General features: G+C 45.4%; 1 protein-coding gene across 2 annotated transcripts in view; it reads left to right on the top strand.

Annotated features, from left to right (window-relative positions):
• The window catches only part of LOC143353362 (uncharacterized), a 487736-nt gene extending 480315 nt beyond the window's left edge, over positions 1 to 7421 (top strand). For both annotated transcript variants that reach the window (XM_076786626.1, XM_076786625.1), the window contains one exon: positions 146 to 7421. In XM_076786626.1, the coding sequence (XP_076642741.1) occupies positions 146 to 318 (173 nt within the window). In that variant the 3' untranslated portion in view covers positions 319 to 7421. The remainder of the gene's footprint in view (positions 1 to 145) is intronic.
• Positions 7422 to 22722: the final 15301 nt, after the last annotated feature.

Here is a 22722-nt window from a genome sequence, read left to right as displayed (position 1 = left end):
AATTAACCGACACCGATGTACCTACAGCAGCAAATGCAGTTTTCAACCAATCTCCAAATTTCATATGCTTGCCAATTTCTGAGGAGTAAACGATTGCGCTGACATTTCGAGCAGATGTTAACAATGTGAAATATTTTTGTTGCAGGCGAGAAACCGTACCAATGCACATGGGAGGGCTGCACGTGGAAATTCGCGCGTTCCGACGAACTAACGCGGCACTATCGCAAGCACACGGGTCAGAAGCCGTTCAAGTGCCATCTTTGTCAGCGATCGTTTTCGCGGAGCGACCATTTGTCGCTTCACATGAAGAGGCACTGATAAAGAGAAGCTTCTAGCCGGTCGGAAGAGCGAATTCGGGGGGTTGGGTGGGGTGGGGGGGAAAGAAGAAAGCGGAACGAGAAGAGCAGTGGAGAAGCGAATGAGAAAATAATAAAAGACCGCTGTTCCGGGGAATCGGGACTGGAATCGTGATCGTGATCGGACGACGATAATGATTCTCTTTTTTATATTCGGGACCTGAACAGCCTCATCTCGATCGGAATCGTCTCGATCGTGCGACGAGAGTCGGAGGCGGAAACTAGGAGAGAAAAAATGAAGAAGGAAACAAATCGTTCATTAGACTTTAAAAGTTGCGAACGGCGGTATCGCTGTAATTATCGGTGGACGATCGTGCGAACCTGTCAGCAGTCTCACTACGAAAGCGATGGACAAAAGCGCGTTTTCTTTTCTTCGTCGTCCTTCATTCTTCTATCGGAACTTTCTATTATCCTGAATTCGTATCTGTTGAGCAGAGGGAAATTTTAACGTTGTTATGTACTTTAGACAAATTTTTCCACCGCAAAATATTTATTTATTTCTCGTTGAAGGAACCAACGTCTTTCGAGAATGAGAAAGGGAGGAGGAGGAGAAGGGGGGGTGAAAAATCGATTGCTGCAGGTTCAGCGCAACCGGCGCACGCGACAGCGCGTCACTTCTTGTTTCTATTTCTAGCCAATTTTCCAGTTTGTTTTCTTTTTTCTTTTTCTTTATCTTTTTCTTCTTTTTTGTAACGTACGAATTAAATAAGGCCAGCTCAACTAGTCTAGAGCACCATATATGTATCGTCTATCGCGAGGAATAGAGCCAGTAAACTGGGAGGAGTGGAGGAGGAGGAGGAGTAAACTATCGTTAAGGTAATTAAACGGTTTATTAAGTAAAGGAAATTATTCGAACTCCGGTGACGGAGCTTGGGACTTAGCATGCTCAGTTAAATAAACTACAATCGTGATCGTAAAACGTTTTCTAACGCGTTCAATACGCGAACGCTCTCGAGTTAATGCACAAAAGAATTTCGCGTTTAGGGACGGACAATCATTCAACAACAACAACAACAACAACAACAACAACGTTCTCATTGTCGACCGGAACAAGGGAATTCGACGCTCTGAAAGCCAGTATTACGTGTGCATTAAGCAATTGTACGATATAATCTGTGTATCACGGCCATCGAGGATGGGGTTCTCGGCGCCACTTATCCGAGTCTTATGGTTTTGCGCGCGCGCGCGCGCAATAAAAATTATAGAACGTTTTTCGCTCATTTGTCCACGCAAGGTGCCAAAGTAGAAGGTGCAAATGTGCGACGATCATCGATACATTGCGTTCGAAACGTGGACAGGATCGGGTCGAAGAATGATTTTAGAAACAAGCCTTTCCCGGAGGAAAATCGGTTTCTGCACACTTCGGTTTGGCATACGGCAGCTCGCAAGGTACACGATCGCGGCGAATCGCCAGCTTTTTTTTTTGCGCAATGCCAACGAGAAAGAGAGACGTGTTCGGTCGATTAGGCGAGCGTTCCCCGCGGTTCCGTCGTTGTACATACAGAGAAAATCGCATCAGGGTTCGACACCGTTGACACTGTGTCCCGTGGATTGTTCAATTATCGTCAATCTAGATGAAAGTAACAGTTTAAGATACCTACCGGGATACAATATCGAAACATATCGAAGTCGTGCGCGTTCCAGAGGCCGGTGCGACACGCGTTCCTCCTCGCGGTCCAGACTCGGATTAGTGCGACGAGCTTGCGACGCTGTTTCTCTTAAGCGAACCTTTGCCAATGTGATACTCTCTCTCTCTCTTCTTTCGTCTAGCGAAAATCATTCGAGGTAACTATGAATTTGTCGGACTGATCCGAGGTGTACGAATCGCGAAACGGTCGTCGTTCAAGGCCACGAATGCTGCTTTGAAGGAAGTAGACTGTGCCAAATAGGACGCGGGTAACTTCCCGGTGGCCTTGGACAGTCGATCGCACCGGTCGCTCTGGCCGTGGAGGCTCTAGGGGAACTGTGAATTTACCAAATTTCTAGCGACCACGATGAAAACGTTCGTTATTGTTGCAATTTCTCGCAGGAACGTTGTCTCGCGTGTCCTCGGCGATTCGCGTAACGCTTGTAAATAATTTCGGGACACCTTGAGGAGAGCGATCCTTGTTTCGCAGCGTACGTTTCCTTCGAGCCTGCGCGTTCTCTCCAACGCGAACGGGCGCAGGGTCTAAACGAAAAAGAAAAAAAAATCGGAAGCCGGGGAAAAGAGCGGAAACCTAATTTTTTCGGAGCTATAGTTAAACGCGATGGAACAAGATGCCAGTATATGCTAGAGCTAAAGGCGGGCGGAGTTATGAGATGCCAGTATATGCTAGAGCTAAAGGCGACGGAACAAGATGCCAGTATATGCTAGAGCCAGTTTATATCATTAAAGAGACACCTCTACCTTGTAAGATTACTGCGAAGATTGATAAATGACTATTTGTTACGTGTTGTATTTTCATAGGGAATAGTGCCTTTTAATATTAAGAGGAAGAGGAACGCTGCGTTAGGCCTTAAGTATACTGCTAGTGCCTTAAGTCACGCGAATCTTCGTGCTTGTGCACGTTTCATAACGCGACCCCCTCTCGGGTCCTCGCCCGGAGGATTCTGTTTCGAAAACGAACACACACAAACACGCATGCTACACAAACACAAACACAAACACAAACACAGATCCAGACACCAGTTTCCGTCGTCCTTGTTCGCCGCTTTCGGAACGAAAAATTCGAAACAATGTCCGTCAAGGTTCCACCGGCTTCGATTTCTCGTCGCTTCTTCGGTCTCCGCGCGTCCCCGTCGCGTCGCGGTATCGCGATCCACGTCCCGACGATCGATCGCAGGGATCCCGTACCTTGCCACATCACACACCGTAAGTACGTCGACAATCCTCCGATAACAGTGCGACGATCGGAAACGTCACGTTCCCGAGCGGCACAGTGGGTCGCGATCACAGGGATTTTTGGTCCCCGCGAGGAGAGAGTGAGAGACCGCGCCTGCCTCCGGGATGCATGAGTAATCCCCGCGCATGATCGTCGCTGCGAAACTCAATCCGAAAATGGACGAGGTGCCACCCAGGATGCCATTCTACGATCCTGATGACTGATACCGTTGTACCTTTCCTGTAGGGAATTTCTTTGGAGGGGCAGCCGTCAGTAATCTGAGCGCGGCGCGGGCGATGAGAAATGTATACTGACGTCATGCCGACACCCTCTTTGATCATTATCATTTTTTCTTTTTCCTCGCTGGTGAGCTCGTGCCGAGTCGTGCACATCCCGAGCGCCGACGTCGTGTTACACGGTGTGCTGCTCTCCTCGGCCGGGACCGATTCCTTTAATTGTCGACGGGCGCGAGACCATGGCCAGGAGCGGCGGCATTCTTCTCGAGAGGACCTCCTCCTCCCCTCTTCTCTTCTTTCACGAGGACTCGCCTAACCGTCGGTGGAATTTCGATCTGTCCCGGACGGAGCCCAATCGTTTTCGTTCAAACAAACATTCCAGTGGCGCGCGTCGCGTCGCGTCGCGTCGCGTCGCATCGCATCGCGACGTACTCGCACCGAAATCGATCGTCGTCGGCCGGAAAATCGGGGATTCCTCGGACAGGGCTCGAACGATCGGAACACATTCCCTCCCACCGAGCACCGACATTCCCAGACCAAGCGAGAGAACAGGCAGATTCCCGAAAACCCCCTACGTTATTCGTGTTAACGGGGACCCATTCGGACGGGGCGAACCCGTCAACCGATCCGGGAACGGAGCTCGAACTGTACGCGACTTATTTTCTATGAACCACTCCCCCGCCCCCATGAAAATTAGCATCTCAAGTGCCTTAACAGACGTCGACCGACAACCGACTAATCGAGGCTTCGCTTTTCGATTACGGATCAGCTTCGTACGCCTGCTGAACCGCTGCGAACAACGAGAAGCGAGGCATGGGGGGTGGACACGCACTATCTATATATATATATATATATATATATATATATATATATATATTGTTTATGAAAAACATCGTGAAAAATGTCGCTCGGAAAACAAATTCGTTGGAACCACCGTCGACGTTCTAGGTTCCAATTGCAGAAATTCGAACGTTGCTTCTCGGAGTACCTGAATCTGTTGAAATTCTTGTTTCGTTGATAGTTTAAGGAAGCATTAGGGCGAATTGATGAAGAATGATTTGGTTCGAGTATCAGAGTGTGCCGAGCTTTTCGTTCGTCGACCTTGCGATTCCATTGTTCGTTTCAAGGGCCAGTAAAACGTACCCGCGTACACGCGTCCGATCAATCGCTCTCATATATACACACACGCACACACACACACACACACAAACAAACAGAGAAATACGCGCGCACACTACACACATACGCGTCCAGTCACTCACACGCATACCTTATCAAGCAACTGCAATAAATTGCGTCTTTAATCTGCGATCATGCTCGGTGCTCAATCTTTCTTGGTGATTTCGTGCGTTGAATTCGACGCGCGTAGATATACATCAACAGTGGACAATACGGGGAGATCGTTCTCCTAAAGATTCATTACGCAGGAGCGCAGAAAGTAAGGCTGCGAATGATAAGCGCGAGCCTGGTGCACGGAGGATGTTGGATCGTGTGCAGAACATTACGTTTCGTTTACGATAACCGGACTGCAGACCTTTGTGCGAAATGGAAATTGTCTTGCGCGGAATTGTTCGAAACGGGAGCTACACGGAAAAATGATTTCCTTGGTTAATTATTTTGCTAGGTTGCAAATAATGTGATAAAATTGTTTTCGTGTAATTTTAATGCATTCTACTTACACATTTCTGTCGTACGTGTAAAATCCGCGTCAGTTTGCCACTAGTTTGACACATTATACGAGGTTGTAGGTTATTAACCCTTAGCACTCGAATGGCGACTGTAAGGCGCCACTAAATTTTTTACATTATTAAATTTTTTTGTATTTAATAAATCACTAAACACTTCAGTATTGTACGAGCAAATGCATCATTTTCGTATGTACAACAAGGAAAAAAGATTATATAAAAGGAAAATATTCTAGGTCTAGGATTTTATGCATTTCTGGCAAAAATGGGCAACTGCTATTCAAAACAGCAGGAAGATTTAAAAAAAACGACGAGTCTCAATACATTACTTTCGACCTAGACAATGTTTATTTTGTATAAAGATCCGCAGTCTAGTTGTTAAGCATAATTGCTCGTGAATTCCACACAGTGATTAAAGAATAATAATTTCTGCTTACGGTACGGAAATTCTGGTTCACTTTGTAGAACGAGGCGATAGACATTCAGCAACAAAAGGCTTTCAAACCGGTGGTTCACATTGTCCGACAGCTTCCCCGACTCGCAGGAACGCGATTAGGCGATTGTTGGCTCGTTTACAGAAATTCTCGTAAGGATACTAAACGGAACTACTAGCGCGTAAGATAGGCAATTAGGCGAGCAATAACTTCTGTAAATAGTTATGTAAAATTACCGGCGGTGGATCGTCGAAAGGGCGATCGGACCGGCGGGTCAACGTAGTATAATTCTTTTGCAATAATATAATCAATGGGGGCCAGTAATTCTCTCTCGGATCTCGCACGGATTTTAGACAACTGCGAGGCGCGTGGCGGGGTCCTCTTCTCTGAATCGCGCCGCGAATTCTGCGCGTCCTTTTGTTCTCTGTTGCTCCGCGGGCAAATGGAGAGACGAACAAAAAAAAACAAACTTGCTTTTAGGTTCCTAGAGCAAGCGTGGAAACCGTGCCGACAAATACAACGCGCGAAACTTCCGCGGGAAGTGCGGTGGCGCGTTGTAGAATCGACACGGTGTTCACGCGAACACGTTCAAGACCGTGAACGGTACCGGCGAAGTTCAGGGAAGGAAAGGAACGATGGTCGCGCGCCACCAACTATTACTTTGTAAGAGTATAAAAAAAAAACTGTATATTACGTCGCGTAGGTTTCTTTCATGCGTAGGAACGTTAACGAGAACGCATCCGCTGCGATTCACTGTATAAACGAAGGCATTATACTGTACCGGAGGTGAACGAGGAAAAAAAAAAGTAAACGTTTGTACTTTCTAATTTACTTTTAACCGTGTCGCTTGAGGACGGTGTCGCTATTCGTAATCGCGGGCACCTCGGCAAAGGGGAGGTTCGTTTAGTGCATTAAACAGAAAAAAAATATATATTATATATATATATATATTATATATATATATGAACAAAAAATCTCTATATATATACATACATATATATATATAGATAAATATAGATATATATTGTAAATGTGGTTGTAATCTTATTACTGTTATATCGATATATCGATGTCCTTGATTTGGATAATTTATTTATTGCGGTCGAAAGAGAGGTAAACGAAACGGGAGCGTGTAATTATTATCGTGCGCGGCGCCGCGGGGGTGCAAGCGGAACGGGAATTGCGAAGAGTGTGAGAATAGCGAATTATTATTAACGAATTACGTAACGCACGGCAAATTATATATATTTATACAACGTTATCGGATGCGGGGGAAGGAAGTATGTGTTTTCTTGTTTTTTTTTTTTGGATGCCGCGGCTCCCCGCCGCGCGAGTGAAAGTCCTAAGAAAGAAAAAAAAATTAAAGAAATAAACAGTAAAGTGTGAGAGAAATGGGAACGATTGTTTCGCGACAGCACGGTTCAACGCGTATTTAATATTTGTACTTTCGCGCGACTACCTACCCGCGCATGTGAAAAAAATTCTTCTTGTATCGCGGAGGGCGAAATCCGTGTCCCGGTTGTTTCGTTTAAATAAATTATATTCGCCGAGACGCGTGGCACGGTGCGTCACGTTCGTCCTGTGTGGTACAACATCACGCCTGTCGATAATCTTATTATCGAAATGATGGTTACATATTTTAGATAATACTATTATCATTATCATTATTATGATTCTTATTATAATTGCTACTATTACTATTATTATTGTATTTGGCAGGGTTACGACATTAAAATCGTAAAAAAAAAAGAAAACGACGACCGACTTCTTCTTCAAACCTTTAGATCCCATTCCAGCATCCTCTCAGATTTCTGTACGTTTTAATAAATAATTCAGAGCATTCCTTGTTGCAAATATCTTGATTATTTCGACACCTGTTTCCACGGCGCCATATTATTTTTATTCCTACTTTTAATTCCGATAATTTAACACTGAGATTTAAATATCGTGTTTTTATTGTCATTTTTAATTCAGACACTTGAAGCCTGTTCAAATATTAAATACAACACTGTTTCCAGTGAACGACATTGTAAATATCATACTTGAAGGCTGTTCAAACATTAAATATATCACTGTTTCCAGTGAACAACATTGTAAATACCATACTTGAAGGCTGTTCAAACATTAAATATATCACTGTTTCCAGTGAACAACATTGTAAATACCATACTTGAAGGCTGTTTAAATATTAAATATACCACTGTTTCCAGTGAACAACATTGTAAATACCATATTTCTCGTTGCTACAGTGATTTCTCTATATATGTCGCCGAGGCTTGGATAGTAAACGTTGCGGAATTATCCCCACTACCGCGGGACATACCCCGTGAGGAGCCACGAAGCTCGAGAGGCTTCGGACGCCGAGGAGTGTAAACATAACACGGCTCCTGAACGGTACATGACGCTGGCAAGACCCGTGTTGTTGACAAATATCGAGAATTCTCTGTACTTTTAGTTCAGACTGTTTCACCCATTACCCGCCGCGATTCAAAAATACAAAAGAAAATTAAATTAACTGTATAACGATATTCATACTAACCAACTGGAACTATTTCTCCCATAATTGTTACTGTTTTTATTTAAATATAAAAATTATAGCCCGTCCCATTTTTGGGACATTGGCGGAATGTACTATAGTATACTAAAAAAACAAAATTAAAATTATATATTCGTTTTATTCAGTGTCCCAAAAACGGGACATTGGCGGATAATGGGTTAAATTCGTATAAATACGTTCGACAAGCGTGAAAAATGGAAAATAGTCCAAGAATGCGTTCATAAATATACAAAAACATTAATGTACAAGGATTTGAATGGCCCCGGCCGCGACGGAATAATCAAAACCATTCGAAGGTTAATCGTAATATCAGAACGACCGGTATAAAAGAAAATGCACAAATAATCGGCACAAACATAGTTTCACAATTTCTACGTTGACCTAACTGCACTCCATATCGAACAGTAACGGTGGCCAAGTTGGTTTTCTTCGGGCCCCATCGAAGCCGCCACGTAACGAGAGCAGCGCCCTATCAGGACTCGTTGAGAATCAGAAAACAGCCATAACCGCGGTGTTGATAAGCAAAAAGCTGGTTGGGGGGGGGGGAGAGGAAAAGACCGGGGCACCGCGGACTAAAAGGAAAATCACGTATCGGCAGGCAGATCGTAGTCGATCAACGTCGATCGGAAAAATTATTGACCGGCGCGAAGCCATAACCTTTCCCGAGGACATTACCGGGGGCCGCGTGGCCGACTCCCATATAAATACATCTGCATCCTCGTTAACGTTTTACCCGTTACACGGTAGTTAGGCGGTCGCGGTACGATAAATAAAGCCGCGAGTCTCTCCGGGAGTAAGCGCCCGGAGATGTTTTGTGACAACCGGCCAGTCACAATACGATCATTAGGCTATTTTCCAGAGTGTAGCACCCCGAGACGCAATATCTCTGCCGTGGCCGCGTATTTGTCCCGTCTGGCAACAAGATTTCTGCACGCTGGTATTCTACTAAGTTGTAGGTAGTCTCCGTACTAGGTAAGTACAAATCCTACCGTATACCTCCAGGAGAATTTGTAGTCCGAACGGCGGCTATAACCGAGGCCATAACTTAAGCGGAATACCGCCGTTGATTCCAGTCCTTCTAGCCGGAATTCCCTCTCTCTCTCTCTCTCTCTCTCTCTCTCTCTCTCTCTCTCTCTCTATCTCCCTCCTCTCTCTCCCTCCCTCTACCCGGTGCCGGTACAATTGTGGATATCAACGGCGACATGACGTGCTTTCATGTTGATGCCTCGCCGTCCCGGACAGCCGTACTTGTAAATGAAAGCGTGTCGATCGAATCGTCCAACGGTATATAATTAATTCCCGTCATTTCACCTCCCCTCTAGCCCCCCCCCCCACTTCTCTCTTTCTCTCTTTCTCCTACGTTCACCGGCCACCGGTTCGCGAAAACTAAATACACGCGGATTCGTATTCCTCGCGGGGTCTGTACGTAACCAGGATTGTGTGTGTGTTTTACAAGGCTCACTTTGAATTAAGCAAACGTTCGCCGCATGCGCCAAGTTCTCGGGCAACGTTCGCAAAAACCGTCTCGGTAACAAAGTCGCTTATGGTAGCGCCGATAAGAAACTCGTACTTGCCGTGGCGTGCCACTCGTATCGCGGCCACGTGTCTTCCGATTGATGCTATTTATCGATAGAAGAAACTGGAGCACACGATGCACATTTCACCGGGAAACAAGAAGCGCGAGCTGCCGCTCGGATAAACAGGCTACCCCCTTGTTTCATTGTATCGAACCGTACAAATAATAACGCCGGGGTAATACGTACTATCTCCGATGTTCAAGAAAAAAAAAAAAAGAAAAGAAAAGAAAAGAAGAACATGTTAACAGTTCGTTTCGGATCAGGACGAGGTTGAACTCGGAGCTCGGGTTTTTCCGTGCTGATTTAATTGTTTTTAGCGAACCGTGTGCTCCGAGATTTGTGCGGGCAAGAAGTCGATAGGAAAAAGGGATCGTTGAGTCGTTGTTCGTCACGAACTGTGGATCCCTGTGCAAAATCAACATTGTCCATGTCAATTCCGCGAAGTTAAGCGAAAATGTATTTTCTCTTCTTTGGATCATCGTGAAATTTCGAAAATAATTTCACTATCTCCTTCAATTTTTCTAACGTCTATTCAATTTCGTGCCTGATCTATTCATTATTATTAGAAATGCATGCGGCAGTTTAGTCGTGTATATCGATGGTGTACCTTAAAAATTGATTTCTCCTTTCTTTTCTTCTTTCCCACGAGAATTCTGCTAAAGCTCGATTATAGTGTAAGAGGAAGACTTACTGAACTGCGGATTTTATGCATTTATGACAAAAATTAGCAGATCAAACACAAAATAATAAATGCATTTGAAGAATTCAGAAATACTGTTCTACCACCTTCGACTCACTAGACTGCGGATTCGATGCATTTATGACAAAAATTAGTAGATCAAACACAAAATAATAAATACATTTAAAGATTTCAAAAATACTGTTCTACCACCTTCGACTTATCATATTACGGATTTTATGCATTCATGACAAAAATTAGTAGATCAAACACAAAATAATAAATACATTTAAAGAATTCGGAAACACTGTTCTACCATCGCTCACTGAACTGTCTTACAATTACTGCAGACAATTTTTATTTTCCACAAAGATCTGCAATCTAGCCATTACCGATGCAAAGTCGCATCTGTGAATGAAACAGGTGTTACTCGTGTGAATAAAATTCGCACGGCGGTCGACCCGTCAAACAGATTTGAAGAGCAGAGTGGATCCGCGTGTCGGGGCGAAGAAGATCGAAGGAGAGCGGCATCGATAATGAGACTGCGTAGCAAATAAATTCGCGCGATTTCGCAAGAAGGATATCTGCATGCCGATAGGGGGAGGCAGCGTTGACTCGCCGGTTGCGGCACGCATCCCTGAATCGCGTTGCACGGTGCCGCGGGTATGGTTTTTACCGGTGGCCGGCGTTCTAATGGGATCGGGTCTCCATAATTGAATTTACGAACGGCTGGTGTGTGCCCACGTCGTCCATTTTCCTCCGGGGGCCCGGTTGACGGCCACGTGACATTCCCATCGCGCGCGGCCACAGGGGCCCCCAGTTCGAAGGCACGAACGTGGTTTAATGCGCTCCGGCTCGCAACACGCGATTTTCACCAGAATCGCTCGCGTATATATCCCGCCGACGCTAATGACGGCATAACTTGCTAACGTTGGACCAGTATTTCTATTAACCGTCCGGGAGCTATCAACAAAACGGTTACAAATTGGCGTGCAACGGAGGGAACACTGAGAACGGAGGGGGGTACGGGGACACAGAGGAAGAGAAGCTCTCTCGGCCCGTTGCCGGTTTAGAATGCTCTCGGAGATCGTGAGTGAAATGTATCGGGCCGCGTATCTCGCCCGGTTGTGTACGCGGATCGGACCGCGTGTCGGCAATTAAATTTAGAAATAGAAATTATAGGGTATCGATGGGTGGCGGGATCGTAGGGGACGCTGATTACCGGTGCCGACGGTAATTGGACCGAGCCCGAGCGGGCCCGACCAATCGAAAGAAAGAGAAGAGTTATTGGGCACAGGGTCGCGATCGCTCGCGCAGCTGCAATTAGCGACACCGATTCCGCAGAAACGATTCCTGACGCCGAAGCACGTACCGTACACCGATAAATTGATAATTCATACCGCTCGAGCGTAATTGAGCGACTTTTTTTCCCAACCCGACGATAGGCGAGCCGGTGTCGGACATTGCTCGAGTCAATTCGCATAAATGTCCGGCGACCGTGATCGCGCGAATAAAGCTATTTCGCCGTGTCAGCCATCGGGCGTTCTTTAAATTGTGGAGGAACCTTTTAAACATATCTTTCCGATGAATAATGATTCTGATCGAATAATTCGCACAAGTTGGAAATATTACTCGCGACAAAAAGAAATTAGAGTTCCTCCATATTAAATTTGTACAATCTAAAAGAGTACAACAAGTAATTCTTGCGATAATCTTTAGTCCAAATTTTATTACAATCGCATAATTATTTTGAGTTTTTGGGGCTTTTTGGGCGTGATCGTTCTGTCAACGAGTCCACTGTACAAAATCTTAGTGGAATCCTACTTAGAACCGTTACGAGGAAAATTTAAAAAAACCGTACAATTGAAATACCACGTTATTCGAATGCAACCAATGAGAATTGAAACTTACCGATATTCAACTTTTTCAAGGACTTCGGGCAGGACAAAGCAGAGAACGAACGCGAACAAGGATACGCGAAGCGTACGCAGCCCCGGCGCCATTACGCAGAAAAATACCTAATCCTTCCCGTTAGAATCGTTACAAAGGAAACTTGCAATTGTAATACCACATCATTCAAAAGCAAGCAAAACTAGCACAAAGGTCCGCAATTTATCGAGCTTTTCGCTTTGTCCAAAGCGGAGAACGAACGCGAATAACGATACCCAAGGGCAGCAGCTCGAGCGCCGTTTCGTTACGCAGGAAAATACCTAATTCTTCTTAGAATGATTACAAAGGGGGGCTTTAAAAATCGTGCGATTGAAATACCATGTTATATTCAAGAGCGACCAGTGAGAAAGTTGCACAAAGGTCGGCAATTTATTACCGATATCGAGGTTTTCGCTGATGACAAAGCGGGAAACGAACGCGAGCAACGATACGCAAGGGCACGCAGCCCCGGCGCCATTCCGTTCCGCTGAAATATACGGTTTAGGTATAGCGGAACGTAACGAATGGGCCGGTGTGTCCGCGGTCGTTATTAATTGCGGCCACTGGCTCGCGCGGATACATATTTGTCATCATTACCGGGCGCGAGCTGTAGATATATTTGTACGGCCGATACGATTTAGAAACGTCAGGTCCGTTTATCGTTCTAGCGTCGTCGTTTCGAAACGCTGCAACGGCTTGACATCCTCTCAAGTGACCCGAGAGCCACGCGTAAAAGTACCATTTCTCACGCGGCGCGGCACGGCGGCGAAGTTCGAGCGTTCCGCGAGCGCGGAAATTTTACCGAGCGGCTGCAACCGGCGGAGCATCGAGCAAAAAATCGGTCGGCGTCTAAGTACAATGTGTTCCACGGTTTCTATCTGGTTCCAGCATCGGTTCCGCCGATGCGCGAACGAAACCGAGCATCTTTTTGCGCGGTGCGGCGGCGCGGCGGCGGTTATAAATCATGAGCGTTGGCTCGCGGCGAGCCCATTTGATTGCGCGCTCGCGCGTATAAGGGATATGCGCCGGGATACTGCGCCGCCGGTAAAAGTGACGATATAATTTTAGCCGGGCATTAGAAAGCGAATTACGAAAACGTCCGCGGCTCGTAAAAAGAAGCGGGACGCTCGTTATGATTAATAGATTGAATTTAACGGGTTCCAGGCGCGGCCGCGACGCGGAGGAAAGAATACGGCCGTGGCGCTCGAATATTCGGCTCCCTCTCGCAAATGGATATTCCGTGTCCGACGCAAGGAAGCTGTTACGAGGCCCCCACAGTCGCTAATTCACCTGTCCCGGGCCCGGCGCGTCGTACCTCGCGAATTTTATAGAGCCGTCGCCGATAAATACTCCGTTATGCTCGCGAACAACCGCCGCTAAGGCGGTTCCGCTTATTATGAAAATGCACCGACGCGGCGCACGATTTCCCCCCTATTTCCCGATTACCCGACGCCATAAATGCCGATTCCTGGACAAAATTGTACGCTATGTTTCTCGAATTTCTCATTTCTCGATTTCTAGAATTTATGAATGAAACGGACAGTGTCGTAATCAGCGTTACCAGATCGACGAGTTCGGAAGAGAAATCTGAGTGACGTCACGAAGGTATCTATCCCAAATAGTGACGCCCCGATTTGTCTTGAGGGTGGAAATACTATAACGATCCCATAGTACGGATCCTGACGTCACTAGTTACCCCCGCCATTGGCAGGTTGGTGGGATAATTCTCGGAACAAGACGTCACGTGTACCTCCGAGGAAGTTTTTGCGGCTGACAAACCAGAATTGCAAAAGGAATTGATCATTTAGTCCACGAGCGTAATTTCCCGGCCGAATGGGAGCGCGTTGCCGAGCCGGGAGAACGGGAGAACGATAAAACCGTGATTCGCGGATTAACGACGACGATAACTACTCCCGTTTTACGCAAATCGGCCGCCGACGAACCGACTGCGTTCCCTCGCATGCATCTCGAATGCAATACCGATCGTTTCACACGTGTTTAAGGCGGTGAAGTAACGCTTTCTTAATGCTGGCCGGGAACGAGCGGCCCATAGAATTCGTTTCGAAGATAAATAACGGTTCCGAGGCTCGATTAAACTATTTAATTTGTAACGCGTTCGCCGATCGAACTGCTCCACACACGCCGTTATGGATCGTTCCGCGGTGTTTTTACTGGAACCACCGTCGATTGAGACGTGTACAATAATTCTGCTCGGGTTTTATGCTCTTTGCAAATGGCATTCTTCAGAAATGTACTCGAAGCGGTAGCTGCTTCGGCGACTGTCCACGGAGGCGTGATTCGTGTGAACTTGATCGAAAAATTTAGTTCGTAGGTGAAAGTATCGTTGGGTCAACGCACAGCTATTCGTATGCATTGTATTCATAGTAATTCTACTAAAAATCTACCAATGATTCCAAACTGTTCGACTCCATTATACTTTGAGAACGCTGTGAGCAAATATTTTGTAGAAGCAGCATATGAAATGAATTGTTTAGAATTATGTTATTCAATTTTATAGCTACGATCATTCGAATGTCCCAAGAAGCAAAGAAACTTATATACGGGGTGTTAAACAAAAATATTCAATATTTATATGGTGTATGGAGACCACACTGTGCTGAGTAAAAAAGCCTTGGTAAACATAGGTGAAAAGGTCAACCGTTTCTGAGATATGAACATTTTTGTTTGCTATTGAATGGTTCGTTTTGAACACCCTGTATATTGCATCCGTACCAGAAAAGCAGAATTATCGAATCTGATTCGATGTTATGCGATAAACGTTTGATTGCTCTACATAATTGTCTGCATAAGGCGCGGAACAGCATATTTAATTTCTTTCAATGTTTTTCCTATTTTGCAGTTGATCTACTCGTTTCCGTCAAAAATGCATACAATCCGCCGTCTATCGATCGCAAATCGGTTTCGTAGAATGAATTGCATAGATTTGTCGTTTTCGATAAATTCGATCAGCAGTTTCGTGGCAAGGAGATCATTGAAATTGAAACATATCCGCGGGTAAACGTCGCGACGGAGTTTGCACAGTTGATAGAACGGGACCGGCCTCGCAACTCACGTATAACGAGACGACTTTGCGAAACAAAAGATCCTGGTCCACGCCGCGACGGTGGACACGAGGCCGCTGCATTTCTACGAAACCGCATCGCAGAAACTCCTCGCTATGCCCATAACACATATCATATCTTACGATCTTTACGAGGGAGCTGATCATTTGACGACGGGCTACGGAGCGAATAGTGTTGCAAGAACGTGGCAACAAAGTTTAGCCTGCCTATGAGAACGGACGGTCTACTTGCGCGGCCAGGAATTAGTGGTCTTTCAAAACTCATGGCCGATCGGCGCGCGATAAACTAAACGATGCGTTGAAAACTTTATTTACACTGCGACTACATTTACATTGTAACGTTGACAGTGTTGGGATCATTTGAAAAGTACTGCGAATTGACACGCCTTTTGTACGTTCGATTTTTATACGGTTCGATCACGTTTGAATCGACACTTATGATTCTGTGTAAAAATAAATTTTTTAGGAAGAAATTCAATGTTGCGATTATTTTTCACACGCCAGATTGTGTCGAACGTTTCGGAAAGTTTCGCATTCAGTGATTTCCTGGATGACAAACGTCGCGGAATTATCCCCACTACCGCGAGGTATGCCCAATGAGGGGCCACGAAGCTCGAGAGGCCTTGGACGCCGAGGAGAGTAAACATAACATAGCTCGAGTATGTGACGATACACGACGCTGGCAAGACCCATGTTGTTGACATATATCGAGAATTCACTGTAATTAGGACATTCGACTGGCTTGATATAAACGCACGAAGTTCATCAAAATAATATGAAACAAAATAAAATAAAATAAAAAGAATCACGTGTCTATGCTTTCGAAGAGGAAGAATTCAGAAATCATTGATTCGGATAATCGAGATTCCACAGTAAATATGATCCGAATTATGTCGTGTTTGGTCTCATTTTAATCAGAAGAAAGTGACGAATGTGTTGATAGAAGATTGTCGAAAAAAGAAATTAAAAACAAAGAAGTTTCGCCTGAATTAGATCATTATTATCGGGAGATACAGTGGGGCTAAATTTTTTTTTTAAATTTTAAGCGTAGTCAGATTATGTTAGCAAAGAGCACTGCGATCATTCGATCCAGAAGTGGATCAAGAACCGTTCCTCCCAGCGGCCCCGTCCTGGGAACATCGAAAAGGAACTGGTCGAGTCGGCCGCGCCGATTTCTTCATAAAGGACCGCGGGCGCGTGATGTTTCGATGACGTCCGGCCGTGTTTGATGACAAGCAAATGAGTAATTTATTGCGCTCGGCTATCGAAGAGTTCTGTTTTTTTCTCTCTCTCTCTCTCTTTCTCTCGGCAGCGTCCGTATGTCGATCGCGAGCCAGTAATACGTCCTCTATCTACGGGAGCTCGAAACAGCTTTTCAGGTTTAGGAGCGAGCCCGTGTCGCGTTTCCCACGGCTGGCGGTGTAGCGGGAGTTGCATACATACGCACATGCAAGAAACCCACCGCCATAAAATGTTCTTTACGCATTTCGCAGTTCCCGCTTAGGCGAACGACGAAAGGGAGCTCTCGCGAGCGTTCCGCAATTTTTCTATCGGGCCGCGTTCGCCGCCGTTCTCCGATGCGAGCCGACTTATATTTATTTCGTGTGGCCCGACACAGAGCCCCCGGAGGAATTGCGCTCGCGGAATTGCGCCGGGCTGCACGCGGATCCGCGAGTCGCCGCGTCCCGTCGTGCATTTTATAACGCCGCTGAACTTTCGGCCGCGCAGTCTCCTCTTTCGCCCCGGAGCCATTGCGCAATGATCTCCCTCGACGAAAGAAAGAACGTTTAACGGAAAGAATGGAAAACGCAGAAACGAAGGAAACGTTCTACGCTCTCCAGCAGGTTCGGCTCGTTCCACGCCGAGTACCAACGCAGACGTGGCTCTGCTTAGTTAATGATCTACAGGGAACTGCTTCTCACAGAGTTCACGATCTTTCATTAATTCCGCACCCTTTCCCTACCGTTCTACCCACTTTTCCTTCACCGACGAAACCAGGCCTTCCGAATCTACATAAAAATCTGATCACGCATTTATCATAAAAAGTATATACAGTGTGTCCCACGAGCATAAAAAATTGGACATTCCATTAAAAAAAAAAAACGAAGGTGACCTCTATATCTTCTCCACGCCTCCACTTGCAAGAATATTATTTATACCATATTATGTAGTTTCTTAAACCCTACGACTTCTGTACGTAACATTTTCTCGTATTGTTTGAAATAACCCAGATATTCAAGTGGACAGAGCTCGTGGGACACACCGTATTTTTCGACTGCATCAAATGATATAAAATAAAGACGTTGTACAAACTTCTTCTACAAGTGATTGTGAGTTGAAGATGTTTGTACAACATCTGTATTTTATATCATTTTAGGCAGCCCAAAAATATATACTCTCTATGATAAATGTGTGAACAGATACCATTTTAAAGAACAACATTCAGAATAAAAGTGCCCGGTGAACAAAAATGAATGAAAAAATGACAAAAATGAACCTCATTGTTGCCGCACTGAAATGAATATTTTCGTACGACGACGGTTCTTGGGAAAAAGATTGCCGTCGTCGCTGCTGTAGGTTGCGTGGCATTTGCAACTGCATGCAGCTCGGTTCGTTCGGTGTTTGGCCAAGTGTAAACACAGCGTAACACAGCGAGGCGTGTTTCACAGTAGCCAAGGTTCCACCGAACGAATTCAGTTGCACAATGATGCAGCTCTTGGAAATCAGTTCACTGGCACGGCGGCTGTAGAAAGGTGCACACGAGTCGTCGTGTCTGCGATTATTAGCTTTACCTTAACCAGTTACTCGGTGCACGACAGAGGATATCAAGGTTGCGCATGAGCAGCGTCGTTTCCATCCGATTCGCAAGATGGATTTCTCGTTTCCTTATCCCGAAAGGATGTTTCGTGTGTCTTGCCCCAAGGCTGCCCGACGATTTTAGGGACGAACAACGAGCGAATTTCGCAAGACTGTCGTTTGCTTTATGATGTGCGATTACGCGTTTCGTTCTCGAAATTATCGAACTAGATCCGATCGAGCCTCCTGCACTCTTTTACCGAAACGTTTTCGGTACGTTCTTTGAATATACTTGTTGTGAATATTTGACGAAGAAGAGCGTTGAAGGTGATAGGATGTGATCGGTTACGAGCCGGGAGCGTATAAACTATGTTTATAATTTCCGAATGCGCCATAAATGTTCGGCGAACTCTTAAAAACCCGCCGCAGGCACTCGCGGCTCCTGATGACTCAATCTTGCGTATTAAAATGAGCATAAAAATCTTGGCTGCATTGTGCGCGAAGTATAAGCAGTTATACTTATTTATTGGTCGTTAGCGACCGCCGACTGCGCGCGATGCGGATTTATACGGCTTCTCGTCGAATTCAATCATGAACTCGTTCATGACGCTTGACCTGCCAAGTTCCTCCGCATATCGCATTCAATTAGCCGTGGATCAGGATCACGCAACGTCACGTGTCGATTTCGAAAAGTACGTTTCAATATCTACGAAAACGGATTCTTTCGATTACAGATTGAAGCAATCAGCGACCGGTACGAACGCGATTAAACGTCTCGTTAAACGTGAACGCAGAATTTAATCATATCCGAAGTGCTTCTTATTATGCGTTTGTATGCCCGTACGTTTGCCAACACGCAGTTATTGATTATAGTAATAATGCAGAGAAAGGTGGCTGAATGAAGCAACTGTAAGACTCAATTTGCTCGATGAACTTGCACGAAACAGAATCGAATCGCTATTAAGTTATTGCTGTCCATTAGAGCGTGATTAGCTGTACTTTGAGGTTAACAGGCTGTTGGACGCAGCAACGCATTTCGCATTTGCTGCACGCGGGGATTAGGTGTACTCGCTAACGATGTTACTTATTCGCCTGGTCCATTCGACGGAAAGAACGTTTTCGCGGTAGCCGTGCCTCGAGATATTCAGGTCGCGACTTTTCAGTTCTTTAAATAATTTTCTGAGATCCGCGTCGATCCTTATTAATTATTTTCTACGACGCTCGTTAGCCACTGCATAGTTTCGACACGTATTTTTATGCCTCGGACGTAAATTTTATAATCGTCCGAGAGGTTCATAGGAATTTTTGCTGAACGAATCTTAAAAACGAATAGGAAGTAGATGCCTGAGTAGTCGACATGGGCGTCATGGTTGTTGGCATGATTTGACAGCACAACACCTGAATGACATTAACGAATTCATTTCTATGAAAATAAGGGAGAAGGATGGAAGAGGAGTGTCGATGCTTCGCTGTTGAGTACGCACTTCAATTAACATCTTAAACAAAAATAGACTGCTGGATCAAAAGCACTGGACCAAAATGTCCTATCATCCTGAAGTCACTTTAGCCCTCCTATCGATCTCCGCAGAACTGTTATTGGATCCCGTGTAGCGGTCGACCGGCAGTGATTGGGCGTCAGAAACCAGTGTGTTCCCCGGCGGGCCCGATTAGCGACCGGCCGGCAACTATTTAATAAAGGTTTTTCGTGACGCAGTTTAGGCTTATTTCTCAATTGATGCACTTGACGCACGATGCGTATGCAGCTAAATCAGCCAATCTATAGCGCCACTCCGGCCCGTTTTTAACAAGATATTTCCGTATTGTCGCGTTAACGCACGCACACACGTACGCGAAAGCGTCTCGACCCGCCCCTGTCCAGTCATGTCAGCGCTAAATGAACCATCAGGGCCGCCATAAATCCTCGGACTATCAGATGAGTAGCCACGGACTTGCCTGTCCCGGATATAACGAGGGACCACCGCCCAGCGTAATGGAAGCACTTCTCTGTCGACGGTCGAAAGATACCTTCGAGATTGGACCCACGGGGCCCTTGTCCAAGCCGGACGGTCCCAACTCCACCTGATCGTGTACCCACCTTCACGCTAACTCTACCATTCCAACAGACAATTCTCTCGAATTCCGTTCGCTTTAATCGACAGGGAATTATGCCACGCCGTTTGACGGACATTTCTCTCGTTGGGAGTATCTCACGATTTCTCTCGATGGACATGCGCAACTTCAAACAACCGGAAGCCAATCGAGACTCTGCGATAGATACCATTAACAGTCCCCGCTGAACCTACTCGTCCCGAGGAATCTTTTACGAGCTGTTTCATTGATATCGGCCACGCGAAGCATTTCTGTTATTCGACCCGCTAATAAGCTGACAGCCAGCTATCTGCATGCGTGCCGTTCACGAAGACCGTGCAGTAAGATCGGCAATTTACAATGCAAACTTCTTTCGTTTCAATATTTATTCGTACTTCATCTTTTAACACTACCGGCATTTGTTTCGCTGACAATTATCCTAAAATTTTCTTTCTTTTCTTTTCCCCAACGACGCGAATGGTTTCCTTGCGAAACGGACTGTATGCATTCGTCGGAGAATTTTCTCGCCATGAAAATTAAGGGCACAGTGTTTACACGATACATGTCCACAACACGGGTATACCCAAGGACACATATCGGCTAGAAGATACTATTCTTTGATAACACTGCCGAACGTAGAAAAGGACAGCTCGAGTGGCCTCGGACGCAGAGAAGTGTAAACATAACACGGGTTGGGTGTATCGGTGTGAGACCACTACTACACCAATTGCTTCTTTATTTCTCGTGTTATGTTTACACTTCTCGGCGACCGAAGCCACTTGATACCCCGCGGCAATGGGGATAGTTCGGGGACTTTTATCGGTTAGATATTTGGGACATATATCGAGTAAAGACTGTAGTAGTGAAGGATTGTTTTCACGCACAAATGGAGGGACCGTGTTGTGTTTGTGGGACGAGTTTCCGGTTCGGAACACGGGGAGAGACGATAAGTCGCATCTTCGGCGAAATCAGTCTAAGAAACTCGACCTGGCCCAAGGTCGGATAAAGGCGGAGAACATTGTTAATTACAGGGCCGTGTGCTGGTATCGATGTGGCTGCCGTAGGAGTAACTCGGCCGAGTGGCCAGCAGTAAAGATGGCATCGTGCACACTAACGAGTAACAAGTGGCGTGACGTTTCAGTTAGGCTTTAGTTTGCGATGTGTGCGCGAGACTGAGAAGAAGATATCGGTATGCCACGACCGGCTACCGATCGCCCTCACCTTCGGGGGCTAATTAACGGTGAGATTCATTATCGACACCTCGTTGCTCCGCCGGCCACTGTCTTAATTTAAGGCTGAACCTTTTCCGTCATTTCGGTGCCGGCCACCGGGATCTCTTCATAGCAACGCACGAAACTTCGTCGACAATAAACAATCTAAACGTGCTGCCTAAATATAAATAAAATCAGAATCTAAAGTCGCACGAAGTTTAAAATAAACGAACGGAACGATTCCGATTTTTCGTTTAACAGGCAACAGGTGAAAGTATATTGTGCACAGCGCTGTGATGACTTAATTCTCCGGAGAACAAGAATCATCTAGTCCATTATGCAAAGCAGAAATTTGTTCGGGACACGAATAACAAATGGTCGTCAGTCGGTGCCATCATTTGTAAGCCACAGCTTACTTTGCATGTATGCATCTACGGCCTGCATTAAGTTAGTTACGCTTAAATGCAAATTGACGTGTTAATCGATCTGTTCCGACTTTGGAACTCTGTGTATAATGAATCTCCGCGCGAGATCGACCGTAACGAAAATCCCGTGACCGTATCATCGTACCTGTGTTGAATCTACGTGTCTCTGAATCCCCGTATCTCTCTCTCTCTCTCTCTCTCTCTCTCTCTCTCTCTCTCTTCAACTTTTCCAAAAAAAATGTAGACTTGATTATCTCTAAAACGAAACTCACATTTAGAATTCGTAATTGTACGGTCAAAGTTTATTCTGCACAGATCTAGCTGCTAACGATTCGTAAACGAAACTGCAATTTGAAATTCTTCACAAAATTTTAAAATCATTTTCCTTCAACCGGGAAAAATTAGTAAATATTCGAAATTGGGAATCTTAACACTCACATTAAATGAAATTCGATATGACCACAGATACCATTCATAACTCAGCTCGTCAATCGTGTAAAGCCAACAAGGAATTTTTCGTATAAATTAAAAAAATATTTTACTTAAATTTCTAAAATGGAATAAGAAACAATCCCTTTCTCGGTTTTACTTTAACTTGATAAAGGGACGTAATTACAAAAAGTTGTAAATAATTATAAACTCGTAAGTTATCGGTTTCAATGGGTTTCCAATGGAGAATGGAGAAAATTGTTTTGAATAATTTGCGAGATTCGAAGCTCGTAGATTGATTAATTGTATAAGTGAATCATGTGTGTCGCACAACGGCTGCGCACGGCAGAATTTCGACGAAAGTTCAAGCAGTT

The sequence above is a fragment of the Halictus rubicundus genome, chromosome 4, assembly GCF_050948215.1.
Source record: "Halictus rubicundus isolate RS-2024b chromosome 4, iyHalRubi1_principal, whole genome shotgun sequence".
Classification (NCBI taxonomy): Eukaryota; Metazoa; Arthropoda; class Insecta; order Hymenoptera; family Halictidae; genus Halictus; species Halictus rubicundus.
The sequence above is the reverse complement of the archived record's forward strand: the minus strand, read 5'-3'. Positions and strand labels throughout refer to the sequence as shown.